General features: G+C 43.6%; 1 protein-coding gene across 1 annotated transcript in view; it reads right to left on the bottom strand.

Annotated features, from left to right (window-relative positions):
- col22a1 (collagen, type XXII, alpha 1) overlaps nt 1-25,347 on the bottom strand; it is a 103,087-nt gene that overhangs the window by 11,756 nt on the left and 65,984 nt on the right. Inside the window, exons 34-54 of the mRNA XM_079521831.1 lie at nt 24,674-24,727; nt 23,408-23,461; nt 22,932-22,985; nt 22,789-22,842; nt 17,658-17,711; nt 16,062-16,166; nt 14,100-14,144; nt 11,006-11,083; nt 10,474-10,509; nt 10,306-10,359; nt 8,879-8,923; nt 8,027-8,062; nt 7,356-7,469; nt 6,208-6,261; nt 5,820-5,873; nt 5,661-5,714; nt 5,277-5,330; nt 5,030-5,083; nt 4,649-4,702; nt 1,628-1,681; nt 1,182-1,226 (exon numbers count right to left, since the gene is read on the bottom strand). Of these exons, the coding sequence (XP_079377957.1) occupies nt 1,182-1,226; nt 1,628-1,681; nt 4,649-4,702; nt 5,030-5,083; nt 5,277-5,330; nt 5,661-5,714; nt 5,820-5,873; nt 6,208-6,261; nt 7,356-7,469; nt 8,027-8,062; nt 8,879-8,923; nt 10,306-10,359; nt 10,474-10,509; nt 11,006-11,083; nt 14,100-14,144; nt 16,062-16,166; nt 17,658-17,711; nt 22,789-22,842; nt 22,932-22,985; nt 23,408-23,461; nt 24,674-24,727 (1,206 nt within the window). The remainder of the gene's footprint in view (nt 1-1,181; nt 1,227-1,627; nt 1,682-4,648; nt 4,703-5,029; nt 5,084-5,276; nt 5,331-5,660; nt 5,715-5,819; nt 5,874-6,207; nt 6,262-7,355; nt 7,470-8,026; nt 8,063-8,878; nt 8,924-10,305; nt 10,360-10,473; nt 10,510-11,005; nt 11,084-14,099; nt 14,145-16,061; nt 16,167-17,657; nt 17,712-22,788; nt 22,843-22,931; nt 22,986-23,407; nt 23,462-24,673; nt 24,728-25,347) is intronic.

The following is a 25,347-nucleotide window of genomic DNA, read 5'->3' on the forward strand; positions in this document are numbered from 1 at the left end:
GTGTTAATCTGAAAAAAAAAACGAAAATCACAAAAAAATCAAGTTTATTTTAGATTTTCTGCCTTTTCATTATAGGCGAGATGAGGACCATTTTGCTAGACCTGGTCACATATGTACTGTAAGCTCCATGAAGCTCACATCTCCACTAGAGGACATGCCTTAATAAAACATAATCTGTTGTATGTGAGGGTCCTATATGGTACAAGGACAAGCTTACAGTAAGCCTAAACAAATTGTCGTTGAGAGATTTGAACCATATTCGGTTATAAGTTCCATGGCCTATTGGGACGTGAAATACGATGCTGATCATCAGTCAACTTATCTGACTGAAATAAGCTCTCTCGCTCTCACCGGAGGCGGTCTCGAGATGCAAGAAAGCTGAGGGCAGCGCCGAAATATGGCTGCAGCTGTGTAGTTCTTTATTTTTATTTTTTTTGTTATGTTTTTTTTTTGTGGCTTTCGCCTTTATTTTATATTTTTTATGGAGGGACAGACAGTAGGCTGACAGGAAAATGGGGAGAGAGATGGGGGGAAGACATGCAGTAAAGGCCGTCGGGATCGGGAGTCGAACCCGCGGCACACTGCCAGACTGGATTACCAGCCAAGGTGCCTGGACCGCTGAGGCCAGCTGTGTAGTTCTAATTGTTGTCTCTATCCCCCGTTACTGCAGTGAGTGCCACTGAAACAAATTCCAATCAACTCTGTTGACATGGCAATAAAGTATTGAATCTTGAATGTTGAACTGCGGTCAGACACAGATACAGGGACAAACGCACCATCCTCCGCTCTGGTCTGGCTTACCTGGCAGAAATAAAAAAGCAATCTGTAGCTTTTTTTTTTTTTTTTTTTTTGGGGGGGGGGGGTCCCAGATATAAATGGCATTAAATGGGGGTCAGTAGCCTATGCATGTCAAACTGGGCATCCTTTTCAAATGGGGTCAAGACCTCGACCTCGTGCGTGCGGACTCTGCCCCAGCCTGGTACCCTAGTCAAAATATGGCCCTTGAGGAAAATTAATTGGGGAACCCTGCTGTAGCAGATGGCTGCACAGTGGTGCGCACTGGCCTTGAACAATACAGTAAATCTGCTTTATTGTAGTTCAGACATCTGAACCGAACATTCTCAGGAGAGATCAGACAATACACAACCTGTGGATGGTAACTTTATAATTAATATACTGACCTTTGATCCAGGAGGGCCGGGCTCTCCCCTATGTCCCTTGAAGCCCTGTATGGACACAGTGATAATTACCACTCCATCCATTTTTCTTTCACCGGTTCAATTTGCATTGAATCAGAACAGTTTGTGCAGTGGCGTGCACAGACATTTAGAGGGGCAGGTGCTCAAGTGAAAAAAGGGCACCTTGTGCAGCGCGTGGAACCGGCCGGTTGCCTTAATAGTGTGACATTTATAGATTGTGGGGCCTAAATAATATATTAGAAGCTTTTTATCAAGAATTGACCAATGTCACCATGGTCCACATACTGTACAGTGTACACTGTAAAAAAAACAAAAAACGTTTTTTTTTCTTTCAAAAGGGCACATTGCCAAAAGGGCACTAGCTCTAGCACCCCCTAGTGTCTATATGTGCACGCCACTGAGTTTGTGAGTATATATACTGTACTTACTGGGAGACCTCTGAGTCCAGGGTTGCCTTGTGTGCCAGGCTCTCCCTGCTTGCCCTGAAATGACAGCATAAGCATTGAACATGATGATGATGAATTGAACATGGTGCCTCTTGTAAACAAGTGTAATGCTTAATTGGGTCGTCCACTCCACCAGTTAACAGTCTTTGTATTGAGTTTGTGCTTGACATGTACTGTAATTCTGCAAACTGTTAATACATATTTCAATCAATCAATCAATAGTGAACCTCTGAAGATATGGACTGTACTGTATCGCTTCTAGTACTTTTGCACGACACAAATAAATAGGGCATTCAATTATGAAAACACATAAAGTTGAAATGGAGAGATGATACGAGGTTTATTTCTGCCAGACAGCGATGATATACTTAAGGCTCATACATAGTCTGGATTTCCGGTGGTGAGGTGACCACCGAACTACAACATGACGTCACGAGCCGCGGTTGAAGAGCAAACCACCGCCACCGCTCCAGCCCTTCTCTCTGTTTTTACTCACCACCGCTCAACGTTATTTCAGCTCCGGTGGTCACCTCACCACCGAAAATCCAGACTATGAATGAGCCTTTATGGTCTGTTTGCTAGTTCAGGTTCTGATCAGAGCACAGGGGTCCAGATCCACTGTGATGGGTTTTATATTATAAGGCTTCATATCCCATGCAGGTTGTTGTTGGTTTCAATCATAAACTGAGCTTTCAGGACAACAATGAACATATAACTGGAGAAAAACTAACGTATAATGATGTTGCTAACTCATCTATGCTAACATAAGCAAGAACAGTAAGTACTTGCTGTTCAGCCTTGAAACATGCCGACTCAACTTCCTATCTCTGTTTTTTGCCTCGCTCAGGCTTCGTACACAAATAAAGAACAACTGTGCTGTGCTCTGCCTGTGTTTCATGGCCGCCCCAATGCTTTTCCAATGGAAGTCACGTGGTTTGACCAAACACTTGTGTTTGATTGCCCCCCTCCCCCCATCACACACAACTGTTTAGTCAAACCACGTGACTTCCATTGGAAAAGCATTGAGGCGGCCATGAAACACGGACAGCACAGAGCATGTTCGTCTGATATGTGTGTGTACAAAGCCTCACTGGTGGCCACCTAACATCGTGGAGAGTGTACAGGCCCTTCAACTACACTGAATTGAAGATAGTCCAGGGCCTATTAAACCAAAATAGTTAGTATGGACATAATCAATAAGAAATAAGGCTACATGTCTACAGAATGTGTGATTCTGGCAGTTTTTTTTGCCAGATTGCCAGATTGTGTTGACAGATCAACAAGCTTCTCCATTGTCATAATTGTGTGATTGGTTGCCTACTGTACAAGTACTGTATCAACTGATACACCCAAGCTAAGGATGGATGGGCTTGCAGTCGACCGTCCTTGACCCAATTAAGACCATCGTTCACTATACTGTATCAGTGTCACATTACTTGGTACCCTACGACTAACAGGTATAAGTAACAGGTATAAATTCTCCTTCGTGCCTGTGTCTATCCAGGCCTTAAATGACGATAGGAGGAGGAGGTAACTTTTTAACTTTGTCGCCGTTATGAATTTCCTTTGCTACACTGAAACCTTGAACTGTTTATTTTTATGTGTACCATGTTCTTTTTACTGTGTTTTATGTGATTCATGTGTCTGCCTGTTATGCCTTGCTGTAAACCAAATCGCCCTTCAGGGACAAACAAATAAATGAACCTGAACCTGAACCTGACTACTACCCTCTGTCACGATCCGTGTCATGTTCTGTATCGCTGTTGCATCGCCTTGTTTATATCATTGTGAAGTATTGCATACCTTGTTTCTATTAGCTTTAGATAAGGTTTTACTTTGCACAAACAAGTGTTTCCTGTTTGCCTTAGTTACGGTTATATGTTTTGTATCACCAGTCCTGCATTTAGCAATTGTTGTTCACCTGTGTCCTGTTTACGTACTTTAGCCTATCCCTGTGTTGATCGTCACTTGTGCTTACTGTGTCTGTGATAACCTGTGTCTGGTTATCCCATTGTGTTATCCCTTTGTATTTAAAACCTCAGTTCTTTGTGTTACTTGCTAGTTTGAAGATGTCACAGTGTTTGTTTCTGATCTGTGATTTCCTAGTGTTCTGATCTACAATGCATTGCATTGTGAAGTGTTGTGAGCTCGTAGATCAGCTATTGTTGTTGCATGTTCTCATGACGGAATAGGGAGGCTGGTGCTCAAGTTCTTAAAGATGGAGTGCCGTGATTTATTTCGACCCTAAAACATGATCATCAGCTATTATTATTATATAAGGAGGAAGATTTTTTTCAAAAAGGTGTGTACAGTATTTGTTAAAATGACGTTTTTATGTGGACACGCCCACCAGTTCATTAAGTCTGCCTGGTTTGCCTGGTGGGTGGTGATCCACCTGAACTGAAGCCGCACCCACAGCTGTTGCTGTATGATAAAGGGGAATGGGTTAGGGGAGGGGATGATATTGTGATGTCACTATATCACTGTTTTTTTCATTGGCACGTTTGACTGTCAAGGTTTCAGCCTCCAGGAAGAAACCCTAAATGCAATTTAGGAAGAAATCCTAAATGCAAGAGCGACTGTGGCTCAAGAGGTAGAGCAGGTCGTCCAATGATCCATGGGTCGGCGGTTCGAATCCCGGCTCCTCCTGGCTACATGTCGAAGTGTCCTTGGGCAAGACACTGAACCCCAAATTGCTCCCGATGTGCTGGTTGGTACCTTGCATGGCTTCCGCCGCAATCGGTGTATGAATGTGTGTGTGAATGGGTGAATGTAATGCACAATCTATGTAAAGCGCCTTGGATAAAGGCGCTATATAAATGCACCATTTACCATTTACCAAAGACTTTCCCATTGCACATAACAACCACACCAAGGGGTCTAATGAAGTACTGTCTACCTCATAGACACATGAAAAACTGTAAAAAATCACAACACTCCATCTTTAATGAGGGGTTAAAGTTCTTAATGAGCGTCATTGAGCGAGTGGTTAAGTTTACTCACAGACTCTCCAGGTTCTCCGGCTCTGCCATCTTTTCCCATTTTACCAGGCTGACCCTGAAGGACAAAGACAATCACTTTAGCTCAGTGGTTCCCGGCCTGCGGGGCTGAGAGGTGGGCCCCCAAATAACTGGCAAATTAAGTAGTAGTAATTACTAATTATGTAGTAGTACTTATGCATACAAAAAAAGTTTTCATTGTGATACAGATCAAAAGGAAATTAAGGTATACTATAGAGCAGAAGAAGGAAGCGCTGTCTGGGTTCTGTCCCAGTGGCAAACAGGTTGATAAAACATCTACAGAGCAATGGAGGCCTGTGACAGTGACGGTTTAATTTGCATTACATCTGTGCATCAGATCCATTTCCCTCCACAATCCACATACCATCAAGCCAGGGAGACCTGGAGGTCCTTGGATTCCCTTGAGACCCTCCTTGCCCTGGTTAAAAAAAGAAAAGCAGAGCAACAAACACGACATCAGCGCAAAAACAACAACAACAACAACAGATGCTGAATGGCCACTATTACCCCAGCCTGCTTGGCCTCCGTGACCAGAGGGACCGCCAGGTCTGGACAATAATGACACATATGGGTGATGATGTGTTCTCTGGGGTTACAGTGCACAGGCTAACCTTCTCTCCAGGGAATCCCGGGGGCCCCATGGGGCCAGGCTGTCCATCATTTCCCTGAAGGGAGAGAAAAGAAAAGGTGGATCACGTTGGAAGGAGTGGGAAAATAATCATGGATGGAATAACGTCGGTTAATCGCTTTGTATTTTTAAAGGAGTGAAAAGTTCCAGACATTAGCAGACAACCAGGGGCGCCGGATAGGGGGTCAGAAGGGTCACAGTTCTTCATCATCGACATAATTTTATTTAACTCACGACCATGATCACATGGTATGGAGCACAGATTCATAAATAGTATACAATAAAAAAAGTATACAATACAATACACAATATACATACAGACATATTCTACACACAATAGGCCCAGGAGGACAATTATGTCACTTACAGGTTGTCCCATCAGGCCAGCAGCTCCTGGGTGGCCCGGTGGCCCTTGGTGTCCCTGTCAACACACATGAAACCAGAAGACATTTAGCACAACTTTCAAATTCCATAATCATGAATTGAATCTGTATATTTACAGTACAGTAATGATCAATGTTCAGACCTTGTCTCCTTTGTCTCCAGGTCCGCCTCCAGGGCCTCTGTCACCTTTGATGCCCTGCAGTGAGAAATGAGGCAAAATGTAAGTGAGTTTTATTCCAGGAATAGATAAGACACTGCAACCATTTCAAACTGCTGGACTTAACAGGGACAATCATTGTATTGTTTTCAATAAAATATATTTTTAGTGTATTCAAGAAAATATCATTTTATTGTTTTCAATGAAGAGACATTTTGTAAAAAAAAAAAAAAAAAATACAAATAATTTCAAGTACATTGAAAGTATCCAATTTCCTACAACACCCTGTGTTCCCTGTCCACACAAATATACAAATATTTCGACATACTGTACGGGCTGTACAGTATGTCGAATTGTCTTTTTGGGGACTCACCTTGGCTCCTTCTGCTCCGGTAGGCCCTGAGGGTCCGACCGGCCCGGGTGGTCCCTGTAATAAAATGACACAGCAAGGCCATCAGTCTCTGTCACAGCACACGCTACAATCAACAACAGTGTCACCGGGTCACTACTCGCTCACCGATGCCCCCGGAGGACACCTGCCTAATGACACTGAGAGAGCACTCCGATCCGTCACACACACGCACACGCACGCACGCACGCACGCACGCACGCACGCACGCACGCACACACACACGCACACACACACACACACACACACACACACACACACACACACACACACACACACACACACACACACACACACACACACACACACCAGGGTGACAGACAGTGGTGGTAAATGTTTCACTTAAAGCAGCTATAAGCAATAATATGTCAAAACTTGAATGCCCTTTTTTTCTTTCTTTTTTGGTATTCAGACAGACAGCAATGGGTAAAACGCTCCCGCTCTCTGTCACACATCTAGGGGCCGCAATCTTTAATCTGCATTCAAAGATTTTCCTAGAAGCTTTGTCATTGGTCGACGGATTTGCCTGTCTACTTCCTAATTGGTTAGTCATCGACCAGGTTTTTTTCCGACCAGTGACAAAGCTTCTAGTAACATTTAAAACCTTCAAAATGTGGTTTATGCCAGAGCCTTCTATTAGAAAGTTGCGTCAACGAGGGGGCAGAAAACGCAACCGGTCCACATGGTTTGTGTAACTCGAAATAGTGACAAACGCTCATAGACATTCCGTAAACTTCCGGTTCACGCCTTTGTCACTATGCCTGGGCCCCATGAAGTGAACGGAGGTGACGCAACTCTCTAATAGAAGGCTCTGGTTTATGCTATAGGAAACAGGCGTCCGTCCTATTACAAGCAGTTTAACCCATTTTTGGGTTAAACTTTTGGTGTTTTAAACATTATGTTATAATTTAGCTATTGAAAAATAGCAGATCTACAAGCTCATAGCGCGCCACCGAGTGGCGCGCTATGAACTTGTAGGTCTGCTATTTTTGAAAAATCGTTAAAATGTGCCTCAAATCTTTCAGAAAATTGTCATGATTTAGAAAACATTTTTTTTAATTTCGACGTCAGGCCTGAATGGGTTAATGTCATTAACAGCCTTTTTGTCGTACTTGGTAGCCGTCTTGTCCGCTTTTCCCTGCCGCTCCGGTTAATCCTTTGTCCCCCGGTATGCCAGGGAGACCGGGGGACCCGGGTGGTCCGGCGGGGCAGTCATTACACACATCCTAGAAGACAGCAGCAGAAGCATGGTGATAATGCTACTAGTGTCAATAATAACTTTTTGTTTTTTTCCCGCAAATAAATGCCTTATACTTGATCCTACTATTCGTAACGCAAGCAATTTGGTTGCGTTGGCTCGGGATCCGATCGCAACCGGACGGATCGAGACGGATCACGTAACTGACGCGACGCAAGGGGAGACATTTCTCTCACCCTCCGTTGCGTATGTATTCTTGCGTCGATTACGTTCGACTCTGCAAGGCACTTTACACAAAGTACTAGGCCTGCAGTGGCTCTTAAAGTGGGGTTCAGGGACCCTCAGGGTTCCTTGAGGGGGCCCAACTTTGTAAGCTATCGTATAGCGTCGTCCTGATGGCATGCGTAGGAATTGGTTGTACAGTGAGTGAGTGTTGAGTCACTAGCAATAACAACTGTCCTCTCTTGTAAGGTGCCTGCTGGGTTATTGACATCATACTGTCAACTCTAATGACTGTAACTGAATGACTGATTAATAATTATCATCAGCTTGTGAGAGAGAGGAACGGGTGGAAGAGCTCCTTACCTTGAGGTTCAAGTCAGACAGGTCCGCTCCTTTTCCCTGAGAAACAGGTATGGATGAACACATGAATGGATGAACACATGAATGGATGAACATGAATGGATGAACATGAATGGATGAACACATGAATGATTAATTCATGAATGAACACATGAATGATAAATTCATGAATGAATTAATTATTAATTAATTAATTAATTAATTAATTAATTATTTAATTAATTCATGAATGAATTCATTCATTCATTCATTCATGAATGAATGATAGTCTAGTAACGATATAGTAACTGCATCGAAAAATCGATGTCATTTTCATGAACGAAGTATATCGAAATGAAAACAGCAACATTGATTATGTATCGTATATCGTTTTGCAATGCAAATAATCGGTATCGAATCGTTTTGCTATGCACATAATCAATTGTATCGATACTACATGTTTGTGTGTGGTATTTAGCAATTTTTACAAGATAAAAGAAAAAGAGGGGATTAATTACTTAGTTTAATAATGTCAATACATTTTAAATAGTTACTGTGTATCGATTTCAAATCATTGAATCGTATCGGATCGTATGGCCATAATGAACCAATATCGTCCATGTATCGTATCGTCAACCATGTATCGTGATACGTATCGTTGTTAAAATGTATCGTTACACCCCTATAGTCTACTATATAATTCTAATCTTGCACTTGTGCCTGTTTGGTGCTATTATACGGTACTTCAATAAATGCACGATAATCATAGTGGTACTTGTAAATGAAGACTCAATTTGCATGGTGCATGCCTCCAGACACATTTGAGGAGTTGGCCGTGGCTTTGAGGTAGAAGTGAGGGACCATGTCATTACTTACAGGCTCTCCTTGCGATCCCTTCTCTCCTGGTCTGCCCGCCAACCCCTTCATTTGGGACAAGGGCAAGATTGTGGTGTTTTCATAAATCCATATTGATGGTGACGTGATATGCAACAGATTAAGGAACTACTGCTTAGAATTCCTTTCAGACCTCTAATGCAATTTAATTAAATGAAGGTAACATAATAAGACAATATAGTACAACATAATGGAAAATGCTCATCATACTGTACCGAATTTGGTATTGCAGTTTGGACCCAAACACATGATGTTGACTATCATTGCGCACGTTCCTGATGACACGTGAACGCTGTTTCATATGTGAACGCACGTGAACACGTGCAATGATAGTCAACGGCGGCGCGTTCATGTGTTCCATCCCAGAATGCACTCTGTTCCTACCCGGAAGGAGGAGTGAAATCGCCTCATGCGCTTTTGAGCAACTTAATGCAAGTAGATGGGAGGAGAAATCCAGTGCCGTCTCTATTAATATATACTCTAAGTTGTTACCTCTGTTGTCTCACCCTACCTGTGATTACTAGTTTTCTCCACCTGTGTCCTGTTAGTCTCCCAGCCAATCCCTATGTTGATTACCACCTGTGTCTGGTTATCCCTGCCTACTTAAACCATAGAGTATATAAAAGGATAGAGACTGATCTGGCGCGAAGCTCCGCCCCCCCCGCTATTAATGTCAGTGGAAGTTGCTCAGTGGCGTTTTGAAGCACCCGGAAGGACCGTCTACTTCCGCCTTTTTTCGATTTGGGCACCAAAATGTGGTGCCCAAAATGCGGAAGTGCAAACGCGCTCAACGTTAAAGCCCAGCTGCACGGGGTTTCCTCGTCATACTTCCACGGGTCCGCCTGCAGTCCCTCCTCTTACCGCTAGGGCCCAGTGCTTCAACGTTGGAAAGCCTCACTGGCCCCTTGGTCTCACCCTACCTGTGATTACTAGTTTTCTCCACCTGTGTCCTGTTAGTCTCCCAGCCAATCCCTATGTTGATTACCACCTGTGTCTGGTTATCCCTGCCTACTTAAACCCTCAGTTCCCTTTGTTCCCTGCTAGAGTATAGTTGTTGTTATGGTGTTCTGTAGTGTTTCCTGTCCTGTATGTATTCCTGAGTTTTGTGTGAATAAATCCCTCTGCATTTGACCTCTCTTGCCTTTACCAGTCTGTTCTGCATGTTGGGTCCTATACATCTGAGTCGCATCGTGACCACGCTGTGGTATGATCAAGGAGATAAGAGGTTTTTGCCCGACAGCAACAAATATGTCCCCAAATATGTCCCCACAAATATGAAGTTTTATATTTGTGATCGGCAAAATAATTCAGTGATTTTAATGGCACCTGTCTTTTAAAACCTGTGATCATGCTGAAAGTTGAGTTGAATAAACATAAACAGCAACGGTATTCTTTGTCTGTATACTCACATTGTGTCCAGCGGGACCCTGAGGTCCAGCGATGCCTGCCGGACCCCTTTGGCCCTGAAGCAGAAAATAGCCCAGAAATAGAAGGCACGGTGTTAGAGTAATATTATCAACTTTAAACACACAGCTAGTTTTGTCAAAATGTCATCTTTGGTAAAAGTGCTGCCTTACAGCAAGTCCAGTATTCCCTGCAGCTCCTGGCGCGCCCTGTGTGTGAGAGAGAGATGCCATAGATCACACATAAGACCACAGGCATCATTTATACTACGTGGTATGATGGTATCGCTCACCAAAACAATAATAATAATACAAATCACACCCGTGTGAACTGAGTGGTGCAACTACACATTTATTGTTATAGTTACTGTACATTAGAACCAGGAAAGCATCTGTGATGTCAGTGACGTCACATACTAACCACAGCAACCATGCAAATTTTTTCGGTACGAACAAACACGGGTACAAAGCCAGTTGTTGGAGTGGTTTGCACCACTCAAAAATATATATGTATATATCTTTGGGCTATTTTCGGTGCATAATACCGTTGTATCGCAAAGTATAAATCGGGCTTAAAATGTGTCAAGTCAATTTCATTCATAAAGCACATTTAAAACGAAGTGCTGCACAGCATGACATTTTCTTTTTTAACAAAATTAGGAAAGCAGTAAAAAGATAATGATGTTTTAGATTTGAGAGTTCTTACCGGAAGCCCCATCTTGCCTTCCCCTTGCTGGCCTCGGTCGCCGGGCAGCCCCTGTAGCCCCTGTGATCCTGGTTGACCCTGCAGAAGACGGGACAGGACAGTTAACATTGTGATCTATAGGAATGTATTGATAATTGATTGATAATTTTATTAGACAAAAATGCAAACAGTACAGGGGTACAGTCAAGCACTTAATGGTCCAAAACGATAGCACCGAAGAAAGACCTTGCGGTCTTGTTTCCATATCACTGTCATGATATCAGTCTGTTGCACACTTTTATTATGTAGTGATGTCCTAGTGTTTCCTGTTTTCTCTTGTTACTGTTTCCTGTCTTGTCTCACCTCCCTGTGATTACTAGTTTTCTCCACCTGTGTCCTGTTAGTCTCCCAGCCAATCCCTGTGTTGATTGTTAGGTCTGTTCACCTGTGTATTGTTATCCTGTGTCTACTTAAACCCTCAGTTCCTTGTGTCCCCTGCCAGATCTTAGATGTTGTTATGGTGTTCTGTAAGTAGTGTGTCCAGTCTTATGTGTATTCTATGTTATCCTGAGTTTTGGGTGAATAAATCCCTCTGCATTTGACCTCCTGCCTTTGACCAGTCTGTTCTGCATTTGTGTCCTACATCTCCTGAGTCGCACCGTGACACATACATTCATTCAAAACACAACAATGACATCAGCAGTGATACATCTCAAACATAATTAAATCTGGGTACACGTTGGAATAGAAATACTTAGGGAAAACAAAAAAGGGGGGGGGGGGGGGGGGGGGATAAATTCTCTCCCTTTGACCCGATGACAGTGACAGATGCATTTTCAGACCTTTTTTAAAGGAAGCCAGTGATTTGCTTGTTTTGAGGGAAGAGGGCAGGGCGTTCCACACATGAGTGGCTGTGCTGTGGAAGGTGGATTTACCCATATTTGTTCTAAACATGGGTGGCACCAGATCATTATTCACACTCCCTCTAGTGTTATGTCTGTGTGAATTGCTCACCTTTTTGAGGTAATCAGTCAAGTAACTATAGGCACTACGGGCATGGATGACAGAGCTGTATGTACAATCTTGAATGTTAATCCCATTTTCAGTTGCTTGGGAAAGGGAACTGGTTGGAATAACGTGTTCCTTCCACGCGCCACGTCCAACCGGGGAAACTCCCCCCCCCCCCCCCCCCCCCCCCCTGTCAGGTGAAAAGAAGCAGCTTGAAATCCTCATCATGCATAGAAGGGAGCATGAGGTCAGTCCGCTGCCACCCCCCCCCCCCCCCCCTTTTCACTGGGTGAAAAAATGGGTTGCAAAATCGTGGGATAAAAAAAACCAAAAAACATTGTGATCCTGGTTGACCCTGTGGAAGACAGGACAGGACAGACAGTTTACATTAAGGGGCCCTAGTGAGTGGGTACTAGAGAGGTCGTCAGGTAATCAGAAGGTCACTGTTTCGACCGTCGGGTCACCCGCTGGCGCCTAAATGCGGGTGTCCCTGAGCAAAGACACACCGATCGATCACCGAAGTCATCTGAGCACAGCAGGGTGAATGCAGAAAAGTAATATCACTTATCAAACACCTCTGGCTTAGAATCGATTTGTTGGGGATTCTGTCGGATCCCTCCCAAACATTATGTTATGTCAAAACAGGTCAGCTCCATATATGGAGATCTAGGGGTGGCAGCGGGGGCAGTGTCTTGAGTGTACAGGGTTTGATGAGGGCCCAGGTAGCGCCGGGCCTTCATTTTCGGGCCTGTTGAGAAGTTTTCGCCGGCTGCCGGGCACAGCTGCACGAATAACTTTGGGGCAGGCCCGTCTAGAGTTTAAATGGACAGGTAGCCTATCAGTCAAAAGGGAGACATCGAAGAGGAAGGATGGATGGGGAAGGATCAACATATGGAATGTCAGAACAGGTCAGCTCCATATATGGATTTCTAAGGGTGGCAGCAGGGGCAGTGTCTTGAGTGTACAGGGTTTGATGAGGGCCCTGAGGGATCTTCATATGGAGACGGCCATATTGTGAGTGCGTCACGAGGCGTGATGGACTGACGGCCATACATGGTGGCGTGACGTGTTCGCAAGGTGTGATGTCACGAGGCGTGACGTGTCACGAGCCGCGATGTCACGAGACGTGATGGACTGACGGAGCGACGGGTTTTGCAGGTTTTCATAGTAATCTGCGACCTACAGTCGCAACAATTATTTGTATTATTATTATTATTTATTATTATCAATTTGTACAGAGTTGTTGTGAGGTTGAACAATTTAACACCATCAATCTAGAAAGTAATCTTTGTCTTGACTTTCCTTCCCCATGACCCCAAGATCAAGCTCTTCACAACAAAGCTGTGGCTATAATCAATGCAGCGGTCACAGCATGCTGCTCGTAGAAATTGCTTTTGGTGCGTGCCTCCAACGAAAAAAAGGGGGGGGGGGGAAAGAAAACAATTATTCACCCCATGTGGGTGGGAAAAAGTATACCCACTGATGAAAAAGCACCTGTGCATGATAAAAAAATCACACCCGTGTGAACTGAGTGGTGTAAGGTTTTATATAGCATGATCAGCTGTGGTCTTATATAGTCTGATCAGCTCTGATCTGACGTAATGAAATCACACCCGGATGTGATTTCACAACTGGCTTTTTTTGTGCAGAAAAAATGAGCATGGTTGCTACGGTCATCCAGTTCACCCGGGTGTGATTTAATTACGTCAGAAATTATTTTGAACATAGCAACCATGCTCATTTTTTTCTGCACACAAAAGCCAGTTGTAGGAGTGGTTTACACCACTCAAAAAAGACAAACACCTCAGGAAACCTACAAAAATCACACACGTGTGTGCAAACGCAATGTTAACACACACACGCACTGCACGCACACAGGCACGCACGCACGCACAAACATGCAAGCACATAAACATCTACAGAAACACATCCACCATTGAACGCACGCACGCACGCACGCACGCACGCACGCACGCACGCACGCACGCACGCACGCACGCACGCACGCACGCACGCACGCACGCACGCACGCACGCACACACACACACACACACACACACACACACACACACACACACACACACACACACACAAAAACTCCCATTACCTTTAGCCCTGGAGGACCCTGAATTCCTGGAGGTCCCGGTTCCCCCTGTAAGAAGCATCACAGATGACATCCATCAATTCATGACAGCATCTAACTACTGGAATTATTATTATTATTATTAGTATTATAAGCTCCTCTGACAATAAATCAATTGCATTTGAACCTCTGTATGGGTTTAACTGTAATGCACATAATTGCATGTCTGGGGGGGAGGGGGGGGGGGCCCTAGGGGTCCTTGATGGGGTTTCATGGGGGGTCCCCAATGATTGATAGTTACTTAGGAACTAGTTTCACATAGCCAGACCACTATTCCACAATCTCCTAATTCTACAGTGTAGACTAGAGCATATATCATCTTGTAACTAACTTTGACTTTTTTTCTTTTTCTTTTAATATTGTTTGACACAGAAACGTTTTATGGTCATGAACCACCAGGAGCCTGGATGGCTTGGTTCCAGGCTTAAAATAATTAATATAAATATTTTCACAAATCCCTATAGCAGTGGTTCCCAATGTGGGGTCCGGTGGGGACCCCCAGGGGTCCTTGATGGAGTTCCATGAGGGGGTCCCCACCTAATGATTTTGGAACTAAATGGACCCTTATGGGTCTGTAACTCTGAGAGTGTTCCAGAGGGTTCCATTTGTACACTCTCAGAGTTAAATTAACATTGATTTTACAATATAAATTGGGGGTCCCAGAGATAGAAATGCCATTAAATGAGGGTCCGTAGACTACTGAGAGTGTGCATGTGCAACCAAATGGACCCTTAGGCGCGATTCATACTCCTATTTTAGAGCCGAATAAAAGTTGGTTCGGCTCTGTAGAGCCTACAATGTGACGTCATATTTCATAAAACATAATGGTAATGCATGTTACATTTTACACTTTTTTCTCACGTGCCCCATGTGGGGCTGCGGGGGTTGTTGAAATTTAAAAAAGTTTGAGAACCCACTACGTATGTTACAGTAGTCAGATAATTGCATGGTGCAGCCTGAGGGCTAGCACCTGGCAACAGTAAAGCACACGCACGCACGCACGCACGCACGCACAAGCGCACGCAGCTCTGCGGTGTAGCTGATATGTCTTTACAATGTTCTTCCTGTTTGCTGTGTCAGCACATTCACCACATGTCTGAGCCTCAGAATGATCAGCAGACGCGTTGCGCTGCACTGCAGTGCAGCAGCAGCTGCAGTACATGTGCCCAGGTGAACGCGATGAAGGCACGGCCAGCTGCGCTCGCTTATTGGGCCTCCATTGTGGTTACAGAGCTAGTCTGGTATATGTAACCACTCTATTAAAAAATAAATCTAAATCTAAATAGCAGATCTGATATCTGCTATTTGACATTTTGGGGAGGAGAAAGGTAAACATACATGAAATGTACATGAAATGTACATGAAATGTTCGCTTATAATTCACCCGTTTTTAACATTCACCCGTTTTTAACACGGACATTTTATGTCAGTATCCGTGGCCTGAACACGGGCCAGTTTGAAACGAATACCAGGTTTTCCTCCGAGGTGGAAGATTTGGTGACATGTGAGTGTCATGCGACTGGCCAAAAATGTATTTTTAAGTTAAAAATGCATGGAAGAATTGCACCCGTAGACACTTTTCTAAACTTGAAAAGACATCGTTTTTTGATGATACATCACATGACACTTCACCGCCAAAGCATAAGTCAGGCTTTAACCTGACACGTATCCACGTGAATCACATGGGGAGGGCGTAGACTAGAGCAATACAAAATGCTAAATGCCAGGAAGAGCTAATTGACAGACGTACTTAACACTGCGGCCTATTCCTTAATTGACTAATTGGAAGTGAGCCAAGCGAACGCGTTCACATTTCTCCAGTCTAGGTGACACAACGTTCCACTCAACACGCTACAGTGCCTGCATGAGTCAAAGTGTATTGGCATTTTCAATCGACTGCAATAGAAATGAATTATCCGTGCTTACATTTTGTCCATCCTTGCCCTTTCCTGTTGGTCCAGGAGGTCCGGTCGCGCCTGGGTCTCCAGGTGGTCCCGAGGGACCCGCTTTCCCCTCTTTACCCGCTTCACCCTAGATCCAATCACACGGTCAAATAATAATAGCATTAATCACTTAAAGCTCTATATATCATTTATATCATATTGTCTTGGTGAAATGTATTCTGTACTGTGCTGTTTTGTTTTGCTGTGGGTGTTGAACAGACCTGTGAACATGAATATCCTTCGGGACAATAAAGATTATTATTATTTCGGTGGTCCTCGGAGTCACCCCACAGGGGCCACCGAATCTTGGCCCAATAGGCCAGCCAATCTAAGCTAAAAAGGGGCGTGGCCCGAAAAGACATTGCAATAGTAATGTGATATAGTTTTTATTGGCCCTAATGCCCTCCTACATCATTATATTAAAAGTTTTTTGTTTTGTTTGTTTTTTGTGGCGGCTATAGCCGTTTTTAGCCCACGGAGTGTTTTTCAAGTATCCAATACGTTTTTCATTCAATTCATTTTGTGTCAAATCTTAGATTGACTGGCCTGCAATACAAAACCCCATTCTGTGTATAATTTATCTGTGGTTCACAAACGCATCAAATATGAAGATTATCTTGTTGAACAAAACGTGTGAATATCATAAGCTTTTGTTTGCTATAGTCTGTCTGTCTGTCTGTCTGTCTGTCTGTCTGTCTGTCTGTCTGTCTGTCTGTCTGTCTGTCTGTCTGTCTGTCTGTCTGTCTGTCTGTCTGTCTGTCTGTCTGTCTGTCTGTCTGTCTGTCTGTCTGTCTGTCTGTCTGTCTGCCTGCCTGCCTGCCTGCCTGCCTGCCTGCCTGCCTGCCTTCCTGTCTGTCTGTCTGTCTACACTCCATAGGCATCGGCTTATTTAGGTACATTAGGGCATCAGTACATCGCTGGGTCAGCCTTTAAGAACTGCATCTGCTAAATAAATCAATATGACAATATTATATGATATAAAATTATGTATTGGTAAAAACATTCATACATTTTACCACCTCATGAAAAGAGCAAAACACAAAAGATTGAATATCACATCTCATTCTGAAGGCCACGTCTATTGATCAAAAATTATGGCTTGAAAGAGATTTGAGAACAAGCTCTCCTGAAGGCTCAATGTCTCAGTGCGTAAAGCTTTGAGCAAAACACTTTGAATTAGCCTAAACCAATAAATCTGCCTTCCCTTGAAGGACGTACAAAGTCAAACATTCATTTTCATTGAAGTTGGACTCTCTCCCTATTACTTTTAATTTCCTTGCACTACAAATAAGCATGCACTGCCTTGAAGGACACACAAGATCTCTCTCTCTCTCTCTCTCTCTCTCTCTCTCTCTCTCTCTCTCTCTCTCTCTCTCTCTCTCTCTCTCTCTCTCTCTCTCTCTCTCTCTCTCTCTCTCTCTCTCTCTCTCTCTCTCTCTCTCTCTCTCTCTCTCTCTCTCTCTCTCTCTCTCTCTCTCTCTGCGGTGATGTAACCACATTGAAAGCCGTCTCAGATGTGTTGTTCAATATACCAAAACATGGCCTCACTCAGCCTTGATGAAAGTGATGGGTAACTGACCTTGTCTCCTCTATGGCCAGCTGGGCCGGGGGGCCCCATGATTCCAGGGATGCCCTGCATTGGAAGAAGACAGAACAGTGTTATTGTCGGTCGTCATCATCAGTCACTGTCATGTCACGCTTGCAATAGACGATCATGGTTCACACACGGCGCAGTTATCCATCTATCAACACGACCCAGGGGGCTTTTTGAAGGTAAAAGGGGCAAAGCTTTGCTAAAAAGAGCAACAAATGCAGGGGGTGCAATTCAGGAGGGATGATGCTGGTTGACGTCGTGACTGACATATGTTTTTGTTTTTTTTTGGTTTTTTTTTTCAATCTATTTGTCGTCAATCGCCCTGGGTATACTGCAGTCTCTGTCACTGCTTTCACTCCCAAGAAGTCAGTTTGACTGTGAGGGGGGTGGGGGGGGAGGGGTGATATGAGTTACGATTACGACTCAAGCGGACTTTGTAACACTCGGCACGGCAACTAGATCACCTGACGACTCACTCTGCGTTGCCTGCGCTTTAGACGGCGCACCTCTGTCGTTTTAACAGTTTATTGGTGGACCTGTCATCCTTTTACGCCTTGGCTTTGAGAACTGCACTTCTCAGGGTACCCCTTCTCAGGGTACCCCTTCTCAGGGTACCCTTTCTCAGGGTACACCTTCTCAGGGTACAACTTCTCAGGGTACACCTTCTCAGGGTACCCCTTCTCAGGGTACTGCACTTCTCAGGGTACCCCTTCTCAGGGTATCCCTTCTCAGGGTACCCCTTCTCAGGGTACTGCACTTCTCAGGGTACCCCTTCTCAGGGTACTCCCCTTCTCAGGGTACTGCACTTCTCAGGGTACCCCTTCTCAGGGTACTGCACTTCTCCAGTCAAACGTTTGACGTTTGGCCACATGTGTCCCAAGAAGTCACAGTATGCATTTTTGGGGAGTGACATTTTGGTAGATGACCGACCACATGCCCTCACTCATACACATGGAGTTGTCAGACACAATCCCCTTTGTTGGCTTCCCACCACCTATAGTCCTACCTGAATGGTTTGCCTCTACGCGGCTTTGTATATATGCCAACCAGACTATTTTCATGTCATTGCAACTAGGGATGTCCCGATACACTTTTTTCGCTTCCGATCCGATCCCGATACCTCAATTTCTGTGTTAGCCGATACCGAGACCGAATAACGATACCAGTGTAGTGATCTCATGTTGTGTTTATAGCTATATCTCGTGTTGTGTTTATAGCAGACTCCTCACTCAAATGTGCACTTGCAGTTTGGGCAACTCCAAAGCAAACTCCACATGCCCCAACATTTTTACCTGCCATAGTGTCAACCCCTTACCCCTGTGTCGGATCTGTGGTTAGACTGGTATATTCACCGATACCGATATTAGTCCGTGAGCCAGGGGGGTTGGTCTGTACCATCTGGCTGAATAAGGCTCATAGTGATTTTTGTGAAGGTATACATGTCTAGAGTTAGAAAATATGTGATAGCATTGCACCCGTGGTAGCTTTATGAGTGCTATCATGCATTTTATTTTATAACACTAGGCGAAAATTGCATGGATCAATATGAAAAAAAAAATAGTAATACACCCCCCCAAAAATGATAGAAAAGGTTTTTCCAATTGGTTCTGGTACCTCTAGGCATGCTTAAGAATATACTGAAAATATAGGAAAATATATGTTCTGGAAAGGCGTCATTTTCAAGATGGCGTCCAATATGGCTGCCAGGAGCTTAAAATGGCTATAACATCATTATTTGGGGGTTTAGGACTAAAGGAATGTGGCTGAATCAGTGAAAGTGATCAGTTAATTATAGGGATGTGCCGATGAGACATTTTGGCCGATATCGATATCCGATATAATTAATTGCTGTTATGGCCGATAACCAATATTACCAATGTCGATCTCATTCTGTATTGAAAGATTATAATTTTGTCTATTCTGAAAAATACATGTAACAGGGTGTCTGCACTGCAGGCTTAGGCAAGTCACATCTAACTTAAATACCTTTATAATATTGTGAGCTTGTAGATCTGTTCAAACTGTTACTTTGGGCTTGTTTATCTGTAAAGACAGACCGATTCATTAATTTCATTATTTTCATTTTTTTATTTATTCCAAACATGTTAAAATATAAATGAGAAAAGACAAAGGAAATAAACGTCCAAAAATAATAATAAGGATCTTTCATAATCCTTAACTTATGTTTATGTTCGAAAGTCGGGCAGATACTGGCACTGAGGAGGATATTGGAAGGGGTATGGGAGCGCAACCTGTCAGCGGTGATCACATTCATTGACTTCCAAAAGGCTTTCGACACCATCCACCGGGGGAAACTCATGAGTATTCTACGTGCCTACGGAGTTCCAGAAAAGTTGGTCCAGATGATAGAGTCAAGCTACAGCCAGACTCGAGCCAAGGTCCAAGTTCGGCCTCAAGCTCAATACCAAGAAAACAAAGGTAATGACAGTCAACACAGAGGACAAAACCATTGCCACTGCAGACGGGACGGTGCTCGAGCGAGTCGAGGACTTCAAGTACCTCGGGGCCTGGACTGCCTCAACTGAAAAGGATCTGAAGGTTCGGAGAGCACTTGCCTGGAAAGCCTTGCACGGGATGAGGAGAGTGTGGAAATCAGACATGGGAGAAGACCTTAAGAGGCGGCTGTTCATAGATACTGTCGAGACATGGACCCTCACAGTACAACAGGAAAAATCCCTGGATGGAGTCTACACAAGAATGCTACGAATGGCACTAGGTGTCACATCAGAAATGTGGACCTCTTCTATGGGGACCTACCACGGGTCACGGACAAAGTCAGAGAGAGAAGGATGAGGCTGGCAGGGCACTGCGTCAGGTACCCAGAACTTGAGGCAAGTAAATTGACTATGGGAGCCAAACCCAGGGCAAAGCCAAGGGGGGGAAAGAAGCGTACCACCTATGTAGACGTGCTGCGGCGCGACAGCTTGGCTAACAACACTGCAGAGCTCAATAACCTGATGTTGGATAGGACATTGTGGAGGGCAGCGATCCAGGAATCCCGAGTTGGTGTTGGCTAGACCTCACTCTCGCAGTTACTATGTTCGAAAAAGGAGTAGGGAAAAGTTTATTGAAAAACGTAATCGGTCTGATTAATCAAACCGATGCCGATTAATCTAAAAACAACTCAAATCGTCCGATACCGATGTGTTTGCCGATTAATCTCCCATCACTAGTTAATTATGTATTGCCAAATCCAAAATGGTGTCCATACCACACCCAAAGTGATGTTCTATTGTACTGCATTATGTAAAAACATTACAATTACAAAATGAACAGAATAACTGTCACATAAAATCAATTTCTTATAAGTAGGTCAATCTTATGTGCTAAAGGTCAGGTCAATGTCTGTCTCATAAGCAGGTGTGTCCAAGCATGCAGCAGATACAGTATGGTCACTGGTTGACATGCACAGTATTCACCTTACCATTGATATGCAGCTGTTTGTTGTTGTAACCTACAGCAGGGGTATTCAACTAGATTGAACTGTAGAATGATGGTGTGTGGGGGGCCGCACAGCGTGCACGCTTTACTGAAAATGTGGGGGTTCTCAAAATGCATTTGTGCTCAAACACAAAGATGTATACATTTGTGCACAGTAATGAGCAGGATAATATGACTATACAGCTATATGTTACCATAGAATAGATGTAGACCTATTTGACAGTGCATAAACATAATTGCCTTGACATTAACGACCTTCAATGGGACAGTCCCATGTGCAACCTCATATCCATGTGCAAAGGCAAGATCAGAGCACAAAATACTTTGCTGGCAGGGAACTTCCCAGACTACCCTGATGTGCTGGGTGAGTTGGGTGTCACAATGTAACAATCTGTTGCTGCTGTTGTACCACGACAGTTGTACTCATATACAAGTGGAATGTGGCAGACCACCAAGCTCAATTTGAAAGTTCAGGTGATGTCACACAATTTGGATGGGAGATCCACATTTTGCTAAGGGTGACCTGACACCTGATGAGATGTTGAAGCTACAAATGAGAAGTGATGTTGATAATAAAGAGACGATGAGGTAGATCAGGATTTGGGTAAGATATTGCTGCCAATCAGGAGGGCTAGGGGGATGTGGTGGGTTGATTTTATGTTTCTGATTATGAGTTGAAGCTTACAGATATTGAATGTAGTTGCAAAAGATAAATATTATCATATTTTCTTATGCTATTATTACAAATGTATAAGTATAAGTTGTTATAGAAATAGAAATAGTTGTTTCTGTTTCATTGACCAGACCTTTAACATGTGAGATTGACCTGATATAAAGGCCTTTTTTGATTATGCCAATTACCAAAGTTTGGGCAACCAAGCTAAAATTGTCCCCAAATACAAATCAACAACAAAAACGTAATATGAAACAGCATTATTAGGTTTGGTATTGAACAGATAGAAGTGTCAAATGGACTAAAAGGTGATCTAATGGTGAACGGAAAGTTATCTTATGCATTACTTACACTGTACACTTACACTATATTTAGTTTATTGAATTTCATAAAACATTTCATTAGAATTTATGTTCTAAGATGGTTTTAAATATTTACAGTTATTTACAGAGGGAACCTTTGTGCTGCATCTTTCATGAAAACAGAAGTACGTCTCATGTAATATATAGTCCCTATATGTTGTCTCTCCTGTAATAGATAACATTTCTAGATGTGCTAATTTTAACAACTTTTCAGAGAAATATATAGTCTGAGCTGTATCCCAACCATTCTTCAAAGATATATGATCAATAATAGGAGAGAACCATCAGTTTGAAGTAGAATGCTCCATTCGGATTTTGAAAATTGAGTTTTGGCATGTGGTTATAAATGGAGTGATAACACACAGAAAGCTACCACAGATGCAATGCTATCACATTTTTCCTAGCACTAGGGATGTATACCTTCCCAAAAATCACTATGAGACTTATTCACCCCATCGGTACAGATGACCCCAGATTTGGGGTCCTGGCTCACGGCCTATATGACCCGATATGACAAATAAGGGCCGATCCGATACTTTTCCCGATACCGATACAGTATCGGGACATCTCTAATTGTAACCCCCCCACTGTTATTAATCCCTCGGCACAAATGACTTACCACACTGCCTGGCAATCCACGGCCACCTTGAGCACCGGTCACTCCAGGGGGGCCCTAAAAGAAGGAACACATGACTCATTGAGATGACACCAGTATATCAGAACACATGTGTTCAATTCATGAAACCAGGTGTGACAACTCACAGGGTCACCGACACGTCCCGTCTCTCCTTGGGGTCCGGTGTCACCTTTTGGCCCCTGATTTTAACGAGAGCAATCGCAATATTATGCAGTGTAGAAATACGCATTCTGTAAGGGGCGACTCACACGGTCGCAACAGATTGATGTATGCTTGTTGTATGAGATGTATGCTTGTTGTAATCTCAATGCATTTCCAATGGGAGTCACATGGTTTGACACAACATTTGTGTTGTATGAGGGGGAGGGGGGCAGTCGAAACACAGTTGAAAGCCATACAACAGCTTGTAGTCCAAAATGTTGTATCAAACCATGTGACTTCCATTGGAAATGCATTGGGGCGGCCATGACACTTACAACATTCATACAACAAGCATGCATCAATGTTAAGAGTTTCGGGGGAAACGTGTGATTTCAGTTTACAAATTGAAAATATGTATTCTGAGGGCTGGAGCGACGGGGGTCGAGCTAGCCTTCCTTACCTGAGGTCCTGGAAGTCCCTTAAAGCCTTGTTCGCCAGGTAACCCTCTCTGACCCTGTATCAAAGACACGCCACAAGCAGTGGTCCAAAAGGTGTTTACTTAAGTAAAAGTATCAATAATGCAACGTAGCTGCGGTAAAAGTTCGGAATTCAACATTTACTCGAGTAAAAGAACAAAAGTATTGGTAGCAAAATGTACCAAAAGTATAAAGTAGCCTAATCATTATGCAGAATGTCCCATTTCACAGGTTTTAATTCTAATGTGTAAAAACAAATCTTTTGAAAATAGCAGATTACAAGCTCACAATGCGTCGCGATTTTTGTCAACAGAATGAACTGTTTCTTTAGTCGACAAAAATCACATGATATTTGGGAAACTCACGGCACACACCAGCAGTGAGTGCACGGTTCTACTGTGGAAAGTGTACGGTTCTACTGTGGAAAGTGTACGGTTCTACTGTGGAAAGGACTCATTTTCTCTCCTCCTATAATGGCAGTAATTTGGAGGTATACAGTTGGGTGCCACCGATATTGTCCCTTATCATTTGACCCATTTAGGCCTGACCTCAAAATTTAAAAAAATCCTTCTAAATCCTAAATAAATAAATATTTTCACGATTTTTCAAAAATAGCAGACCAATAGCAGAACAAGCTCGTAGCGCGCCACTCGGTGGCGCGCTACGAGCTTGTAGATCTGCTATTTTTCAATAGCTAAATTATAACATGTTTAAAACACCAAAAGGGGTTCCCGCCCAAAATGGGTTAACTGTCCTTTTGCGCAGATCACGCAAAAAGAAAAGGACAATATCGATGGCCTCCAACTGTACTGTATGATCACAATCACATTGCAGTGCAATGGTAATGTAAAATGAAGTCATAATACCATAATAGTAACACATAATAATATCCACATCATATGAAAGGCCTGTATGAGGTGGTCTGTGACAGGAATAATCACTACCTCCCACAGGGTCCCTTCACACCACCAGAGGCAGTTTGGGGTGAAATTAAAAGAGGTTGACATGTCCTGTTTTTGAGCTTTGCGTGTGTGTGTGCGTGTGTGTGTGTGTGTGTGTGTGTGTGTGTGTGTGTGTGTGTGTGCGTGCGCCTACTGCCTATTCTACTAGCAGCCATGTTGAAGCAGTTTGGCGTGTTTATTTGGATCTCTACTGACATCTGGTGGACTTTTCAGCACATTACAACTTTGACCATAGGTCTAAAAGGACAGTTTGGCATACTGTACAAATTACAATCAGCCAAAACTCACCACTTCCCCAGGTCGTCCTGCGTCTCCCTTCTCTCCATTTTCTCCAGGGTTTCCCTGAAGGTGGAGACAAACATTAATTAACTGAGTCGAGGTATCAACCGATATCAGCAACCATCAAAAATAACCTGCACAGAAAAATCACGGTGCACCCTTTGTTTTAACTGTAACAGTCAGTGTACCTCTGAATCTGCAGTATAAGCTTCCATTCAATTTCACACATTTAAACTCTTATTTTGTGCTATGGCGCTCAAGGTTGTTATGCTGTGTCTACATTTCAACCTCAATCTACTGCCTTAGACAAAGAAGAATAAAAAAGGCTTTGATATTGTGGTTGTTGTCAGGGGTAGACATTAAGGAACATTTGCCGCTGCTCCTCTGGGCCAGTGATTTTTCTAAATCACTGACCGTACCGTTGTCGCTACTGGCCCAGGAACATTACTTTTGAATCGGAAAAATAACAAGAATTATTGACCCTCATATGGGCTCACACATGGCCGCGGGAAGATATTTATAGTAGGAGGTGCTGAACGTTCAGTAGGGGGTGCGCGCGCGTGAGCGCAAAATGCGCGTGCACGCGCCTCGTGCACACGCATTTTCACGCGGAAAAGTGGCTTTTACTTTCCCTCTCAAACTGACACAGGCAATTAACCAGGATAAGGTGCCGATACTGTGAT

Source organism: Electrona antarctica, assembly GCF_951216825.1.
Source record: "Electrona antarctica genome assembly, chromosome: 15".
Lineage (NCBI taxonomy): Eukaryota > Metazoa > Chordata > Actinopteri > Myctophiformes > Myctophidae > Electrona > Electrona antarctica.